Genomic DNA, 7,903 nt, shown 5'->3' with positions numbered 1-7,903 from the left:
GTGGGAAATGGTGTGGTGCGGACTCTGGACTCACTGCTCGCTCAGCCCAGTGCTGCCCGGCCAGTTCCGACCTGGCGACCCTGCGGGACTGGGTAGGCGTGCTCCCTAGGCCTTTGTGTTTGAGGCTGTAAGCTTTTACGGGAGTACCAGCCTCGTCTTTCTCCTGAGGAACAGCTGGTGGGTTAGAACCACCAGCCTTGTGGTTTGTGCACCAGTGCTTGGCCTGCTGCAGCACAAGGGCTCTTCCAGTGGCACGACCGTAGTCACCTTAGAAAGCCATAGAATGCCCGAACCCGTTAGCTCCTCTGCCGACTGAGAGGGAGGTCAGTGCCCGACGCGGGATTTCAACACTCGGCACAGGAGAATGGCTTTCATTGAAGGACTACTGGTTCCAAAGGGGAAAAAATGGAGCGACTAAAGTCCAGGGAAAACGGCTCAAGAATGCTTCAGCTTCCCTCACAGCCAGTAAGAGCCAGGAAGCGGTGCCGGCCTGGAGAACGAAGGGAGGCCCTGCAGGACCAAGCTGGCTTTGGTTGTTGCTCAAGTGCTGGAGACAAAGACCCCGCACCGGAGGCATGCCTGGCGGTCCGTGAGGTCTCGGGAAACCCTTCAGGATTGAAGCACATCCAGCAACACCGAACTTGGCAGTTGAGGGGAAAGAACTGAAACACAACATACAGTTTGGAAGCAAAAGCCTCCTGAAACCCTGTAGCTTTGTCCTTGAAGGCCGGTCTTTTTCTCCATTTTGTAAGTCAAGTGTCTCTGCCAGGGGTCGGCCAGCTCTCGAGATGGAAGAGCCGATCCTCTCCCTCACACGATTTAAAAAGTGTTCAGGAGCCACAAGTATGTTTTTATAAACAGAGGGAATCACCGCTGTCTGAATAATACCCTCGGGAAATTTCCAGTGCTACTTCAGAGCTGCACGCACGCACCAGGAGAGCTGCGTAGGAGCCTGCCAGCCCTGCTGCTCTCTCCCGGGGTCTCTGGACACAAGGGAAGTTGCCTCGGGGCATTTGCCTTCCCCCCTCTCAGCTCTAACCCCCCACCCCAGGTTACCATCCTTGACCCGGGGTGTGGCTCCAACAGCCGGGGACACCCCCCCTCCCCAATTCCAGCCCTTCTAAATGTAGGTGGCTTAGTCTCTCCATGCAACTACTTGGCTTTGCCCCCCTGACAGTCAGTACCTTCCTCGTTAGCCCAACTTCGTCTCATCCCGAGTGAGGCTCTTGTTCCCCGAGCTGTGTGTTTGATTGGTGGGGGGGTGGGGGGTGGGGTGCATGCTGCCTGGGGCATCCAGAGCATCGAGCATGGAGCAGAGCAACCAGATCTTGACCCAAGTAGGAAACAGGCCGCGCTGCCCTGCGTCCAACCAGGCCCCTGTGACGGTGCGTCCCTCGCCACAGTCCAACCGGTCAGCAGCCCTGGGGTGACCCGTTGTCACTCACTGCTCTGCAGGGCTCAGCGGGCAGTTGTTACTCCCGTGGTCCTTGCTCTGTCTTGGTGCCCCAGCTGTATCCTGGCCCGTTGCCTGCCTCCCCCGCCCTGTAACGCATCTGGAGCAGGAGGTGCTCAGTCACTTGTCTGTACAGACAGGTCTGTCTGCAGGGGCCGGGAGGATAGCTGCGTGCAGATGCATGTGAGGAGGCCGACCAGGTGGCCCACCGTCTCATCTGGCTCCTCTCACGTGGGATGGCCATGCCTACCCTCTACCTGCGAGGTCGCTACACCACGAGGCTTGGTCATGGCCTTGGGCCTCACGGCAGCTGTGTCTTGGCTGTGGGTCTCCTGTAGGTGGGGATGGCCCTGAAGCCCTTCCTGCCCCAGCTGCAGACCACGTTCACCAAGGCCCTGCAGGACACCAATCGGGGTGTGCGCCTGAAGGCCGCCGAGGCCCTGGGGAAGCTCATCTCCATCCACGTCAAGGTGGACCCGCTCTTCTCCGAGCTGCTCGGTGGGATCCGAGTCGCGGAGGATTCAGGCATCAGGTGCCTGCCGGGGGCCGCAGGGATCCAGGCCGTATCCGTCTGGGGGGCTTGGGTGGAGGGCACCGTGTGAGGGGAGCGCCAGGTCTAAGGAGGGGGGCGGGTGCTGCACTGCCTCTGCAGGGACACCATGCTGCAGGCCCTGCGGTTTGTGATTCAGGGAGCTGGCTCCAAAGTGGACGCGGCCATCCGGAAGAACGTCGTCTCTCTCCTGCTGAGCATGCTGGGACACGATGAGGTAAGCCCTGGCCGTGGGCTCTTGATGGGACATGCAGGTGACTTCACAGTGACGCCCTCAGTCTCGGGTGTTGGCTAGTCTGCTTTGCCAATGAGGACCAGGGGCTGTGGAGGGTCCCAGCTCTATCATCGTGTGTCCTCTGGTCCCAAATAAACCATGTGCCCTCACTGCCCTTGGTTTTCCCCCTTTGCTCACTTGCTTGTTCAGGAAACATTGGCCCTCCTGGTGGGTGAGTCAGGTATGGCCATCAGCTCAGGTCAGTGATCTCTAGTGCTGAGGGTGGGACGTCTTAGGTTGGGGGCAGGACCTGTCTGGGGCCACACTCTAGTGAGTAGTCTAGTAAGAGACAGAAGCTGGGCCCTGTGGCCCCTGGATGTCTGCCTACCTGCCCTCACAGGTGCCCCTTCCACACCCAGTGGGGAAACACTGACGAGCCGTGGCTGGCCCAGGCAGGGTTTGAGGCTGTGGGCCCTCCCAGACAGCCCTTTGTGTGGTGGCCTGATTGACAGATGTGGGGCTAGCCTCTGGACAGAGTGCTGTGGGGCCCATTGTGGTTTGCATGGTGGAGGGGTGGGTAGTCCTGGCTCACACAGGCCCCCGTGATGCTGCTGGCGGATCCGGGTCTGTGAGCCAGCTTCTAATCCCTGCCCCTGCTCCCTAATGATGGCCTCCGGCCTCCTCTGCGGGCAGCCCTGACTCTCTCGCCTCTCTCAGCCACAGGCTGGCAGGGCTGTTCAGGGCAGCGCCCAGCTCAAGCACTAGCTAGTCCTAAACAAATTGTCATCTCACCACACTGGAGCCTAAAATAGATCCGGTTGGAGAGAGTGGGCGTCAGGGAGCCCGCCTTAGCCTTCTTTGGCACTTGGGGTTCTGCCGAGAGGCCAGAGCGGCTGGCAAGCCACACCCTCCTCCCCCTCAGAACTTACAGGGCTTGGAAATGGCAGTCCAGGCTGTGGGCCTGGCACCAGCTTCTCCACAGGACCCCGTTGTTGTTGTTCGTGTTTTGTTTTGTGTGATTGCAGAGGGGTGTGGGGAGTGGCATGTCAAACGGACAGCTGTAACTCTAGCACACAGAATAAAGCCGACTCCCCACCTGCAGGGTACTGTGTGGGGCAGTGCAGCACGGGGCAGCTGTGTGCATGACGGTGCTTCTCAGAGAGAAGGCTTGGCCTTGACTCGTCCTTAGGGCGATGGGGGGTGGGCTTCCGTTTGACCTCCTTGGACAAACAGAATAACTGAGGTGGCAGTATGACACCACTGCCCAGTAAGGAGATACATATGGGAGCCGTCTGACATCAGGGGATACCAACCGGCTTGACCGGGTACACCTCTGATGGTAACTGAGCTAATAAAGGTGAAGCCTTCAGACTTCCTCCAGAGAAAGGTGCTATGTAAAGACAGTCATTACGAGGCTGCAGCTGATTACCATATGCACACACACAGGCGTTTGCTATAATTAAGTGCTGGGTGTGTAATTCTCCACGCCACTCCATGTGGCGGTCTAAGTGAATGGCAGTCCCTGCCTGGCACGAGGCGCTGGAGTAAGGACTGGGGTAGCGCTTTCTTCCTGCTCCTCCATGCTGGGCTCCAGAGTTGCCCTGCCCGGGTGTTTGCACCGAGGGCTAGTCCACACACCTTTTCATGCCTGCCCGGCTCCCGCAGGACAACACTCGGATATCCTCGGCCGGATGCCTCGGGGAGCTGTGTGCCTTTCTGACGGAGGAGGAGCTTAGCAGTGTTCTCCAGCAGTACCTGCTCGGTAGGTCTCTCCCCTGGGAGTTGTCCTTGGGGTGGATTGTGGGCCCCTTGGCCCGGGGGAAGACCACGTGTCCCCCCCCTTAACCCTCGAAGTCTGTGAGCCAAGTGCTCACAACAAAATGGAGGGGTTGGGATAATCTGGAAGATGTGCTCACTGCCACGGGATTTGATATGGGAGTTGTCAAGCCGGGAGCAGAACCCACAGGGCTTTCACTGGGGCCGGCCAAGCTCGAGGGCCTCTGTTCCATGCACAGCTCCACGCTGAGGCTGTCTGCCAGATGAGAGGGGGTCTGGGGACAGGGCGGCACACTAGGGCCTGGCCCGAGGTGTCACGGGCAGTTAGTTGACTCCAGCTTGCATCCTCCCCCAGCGGACGTGTCTGGCATCGACTGGATGGTCCGGCACGGGCGGAGCCTAGCGCTCTCCGTGGCAGTGCGTGTGGCTCCCGGCAGGCTTTGTGCCGGCAAGTACGGCAGCGATGTCCAGGATATGATCCTCAGCAGTGCCGTGGCCGACAGGGTAAGGCTTGGGGCGGTCAGACCTCATCATCTCCTCCCACCCCAAGTCTTGGCTGCCACAGCAGAGAGGGAGGGAACCCCAGACCGGCCGACTCTTTGTTATCCATTGCGGCAACCTTAGATAAGTACTCGATCTCCCAAAAGATGGGTTCGGGTGAGAGGTGGCCTCTTCTAAATTTACAGCTGCTCAGAATTCATCTGCCCTGCCTGTTACCAGGGCAGCTTTGGGAGGGGAGCTATTGCAGGGTCTTCGTTGTAAAGGAATCCGGAGGGAGACGGGTGGTGGGCAGCCAGCACCGAGGCCTCCTGGGAAGGGGTTTCAGCTTGGCCCTGCTGCTCTGAGGACGGAGCTGGAAGCTGTCTTCCCGTCGAGCCTCTTCCACGGTCTCCCCGTCCCCTTCCACAGATCCCCATTGCGGTCAGCGGGGTCCGGGGCATGGGTTTTCTGATGAGATATCACATCGAGACTGGAGGGGGCCAGCTGCCAGCTAAACTCTCCACTCTGCTCATTAAGGTGAGTGGGGCAGGGACCAGGCTTGAACCTCTACACCTGGGCTGTGAGCAGGATGTGGGGCCTCGGAACACCGGAAGCTCAATGCTCAGACTTGGAGCCAGCGCTGTCCCCATGCACCCTCGCCTGCGGAGTGGCTAGCTCAGATTCCCAGAGCTCTCGGGTCAAACCAAGCGGAGAACGGCTGTTTGCAGCATCTTTCCTAGGAGCTCTGGTCACCCTGCCATTATAGCATGAGGGACCAGATGGTGCAACTCTTCTCCCTGCCTCCCATCTTTAGCTGGCACGGCCCCCTTCATGTGGGGCTTGTAGGGTAAACCCATAAAACCCGAACCCCTGGCCTGAGTCCATTCCAACTCAGATGGCCCTGCGTCAGGTTTCTGGCGCTAAATCTTCAACTGAATGTTCTTCTTTGAAGCGACTGGTGGGTTTGAACTACTGACCTTGTTGAGTCACAAGGTCCTCCCTAGGCAAACTGTGGACTGGGGATGGTGGGGCTCCCTCCAGCTGTAACCCAGCGGGTCTGCACACAGAGAATGAGACTGTTTTAGTCAGGTAGTATGAGCCTGGCCTCTGCTTTTCCAGCTAGCTTCCAGAGCTCACTGTGGACATACGTATTACGTCTGGCCCCCATGTGAGCATCAGCTGGCACTGGTTTATGCTGCATAGTCTCTTGAGTACCCACTGTGTGCTCAGCAGGGCCAGACCCTGCAGATAGAGATGAGCAGGACCCCTGGGGTCAAGGGCACTCATGACACCATACTCAGAGGACCCCAGTCTGGACAGGGCTGTCTGGGAAGGGCCTGCAGATATGACTTTGAAGCTGAGACCTAAGGAATGAGAGAGAACCAGCTAGGCGAAGAGCCGGGATGAGCACATCAGGCAGTGGGGGCAGCGGGCTGAGGCGGCAGGAAAGTGCGGGCACGTTTGAGGAAGTGAGAGCCCCGGGTGGGTGCAGAGGAGTGTGTGGGGCCCAGGCAGCTACTGGTGTGCAGCACCCCTCTCTGACGGAGGAGGCCGTGGTGGCACTGGAGGGAGCGGCTCTTTGTCAGAGATGAACGGGGGCTTCCGTGTTCAGGGGACAGGCTGGCCGAGCCTGACCGGAAGCTGCGCTGCTCCTTCCCACAGTGTCTGCAGAACCCGTCCAGTGACATCAGGCTGGTGGCGGAGAAGATGATCTGGTGGGCAAATAAGGACCCGCTGCCCCCCCTGGAGCCCCAGGCCATCAAGCCCATTCTGAAGGCGCTCCTGGACAACACCAAGGACAAAAACACCAGCGTCAGAGCCTACAGCGACCAGGCGATTGTCAACCTCCTCAAGATGAGGCAGGGCGAGGAGGTGTTCCAGGTGAGCGCCTGGTCCCCTGCTGCGCTGCACTGCGGAGGTGCCAGCTCTGAGCAGCAGGTTGTGACTCGCATGTCTGCCGTGGTGCCTACCACCCTCACCCCCTCTACTCTGGTGGCTCCTAAGTGCCTTTGGCTGGCAGAGCTTTCTGCCAATGGAATCCCCCTCGGCTCCAGCCAGAGCTACCAAACAGATGGAGGAGCACTGCCCCACGGAAGCCCAGAAACCCTCCCCTCCATCTGCTACCCGCCCCAGGGTCGTAACTGCTCACCGCCTGAAATGCATCACGCCCAGCCATGTTTCCTCAGCTGCCCTGGGCCCGTCTCATTTCCTCATTTTGCCAGATTCCTCCTTCATTCAACCCTCCATTTTTACCGTCCTTTGATTCCAGGCAAAGTCTGAAGCTCTAGGTCAGCGGTTCTCAACCTGTGGGTTGTGACCCCTTTGGGGGTCGAACAACCCTTTCACAGGGGTCACCCGATTCATAACAGTTGCAGAATGACAGTGATGAAGTAGCAACGAAAATAATTTTATGGTTGGGGGTCCCCACAACATGAGGAGCTATGTGAAAGGGTGGCGGCATGAGGAAGGCTGAGAACCACTGCTCTGAGTCCTAACTACGTGATCTCTTTCTCTCCCTGTCCCTCTCTGCCCATAGTCTCTCTCCAAGATCCTGGACGTGGCCAGTTTGGAGGTGCTTAGTGAGTGCCACCGCAGGTCCCTGAGGAAGCTGGCCAGCCAGGCTGACTCCACCGAGCAGGTGGACGACACCATCCTGACCTGATGGCCAGCCCCGCCTGCCCACCCACCCACTGAGCTCCACGCCAGCATCGGCTCCACATCTCCGCTCGATGTTTTCATTTTTGAAAATGCGTTTGTTCTGATGGGGAGCTTAGGAGGCGGCGTTCACAGAACGCGTTTTACTGTATCAGCAGACCACAGCCAAAGCCTTAAACCCAACCCCGACACAACCGCAGGTCGCCACCTCCGCCCTGCACCCTTTCTGTGGCGGAGGGAAGAAAAAGCACACAGGGATGCCCACCACCGTGCAGCCGTGGCCTGGGCACCCCGCTTCGCGTGGCCAGCCCTGAGCGAGGAGGGCCAGACCTCTGGTTCCTCAGCTCCTGTGTGTGACCTTTTGCCCAGGTCCTGAGCAAGCCCAGAACCACCGTAGGCCGTCCCGCAGGGTGGTCTCAGCTTGGCTTTTCCCGAGTGTGCAGCCTGATAGGATCAGCTCGTCAGATGAGAGCAAAGCCCACGGCAGCCCTGGCCGTCCCCACTGCTGGGGAGGGCACAGGTGTGGATACGGGCTGCTGGAGGGAGCAGAGTTTAATAAAGGCTTTGATTGAATCTGGATAGAAAGACTGTTTTCCCCCAAATTCCCAAGTGCCTGTTAGATCTGAAGCTGCATGCATCAAGGAATAGGGCAGGTGTGCTGCTATTTCTCTAAGTGTTATCAGAACACAGGCAGGATTTCTTGTGAGCCAGGTGGCATGGTGGTTAAAGTACTCAGTTGCTACCCAAAATGTTGGCAGTTCTAACACACCAGCCC

The 7,903-nt window shown here is 58.7% G+C and overlaps 1 protein-coding gene across 1 annotated transcript in view; it reads left to right on the top strand.

Annotated features, from left to right (window-relative positions):
- The window catches only part of GCN1 (GCN1 activator of EIF2AK4), a 51,892-nt gene extending 44,191 nt beyond the window's left edge, over positions 1-7,701 (top strand). The window contains exons 51-57 of the mRNA XM_030887427.2: positions 1,792-1,985; positions 2,106-2,220; positions 3,883-3,979; positions 4,349-4,497; positions 4,903-5,010; positions 6,136-6,354; positions 7,010-7,701. Coding sequence (XP_030743287.1) covers positions 1,792-1,985; positions 2,106-2,220; positions 3,883-3,979; positions 4,349-4,497; positions 4,903-5,010; positions 6,136-6,354; positions 7,010-7,135 — 1,008 coding nt within the window. The 3' untranslated portion in view covers positions 7,136-7,701. The remainder of the gene's footprint in view (positions 1-1,791; positions 1,986-2,105; positions 2,221-3,882; positions 3,980-4,348; positions 4,498-4,902; positions 5,011-6,135; positions 6,355-7,009) is intronic.
- The last annotated feature ends 202 nt before the right edge of the window (positions 7,702-7,903 follow it).

Source organism: Echinops telfairi, unplaced genomic scaffold (genome assembly GCF_000313985.2).
Source record: "Echinops telfairi isolate 266 unplaced genomic scaffold, ASM31398v2 ScPeMD7_7412;HRSCAF=8450, whole genome shotgun sequence".
In the NCBI taxonomy this organism is placed as follows: Eukaryota; Metazoa; Chordata; class Mammalia; order Afrosoricida; family Tenrecidae; genus Echinops; species Echinops telfairi.
The sequence above is the reverse complement of the archived record's forward strand: the minus strand, read 5'-3'. Positions and strand labels throughout refer to the sequence as shown.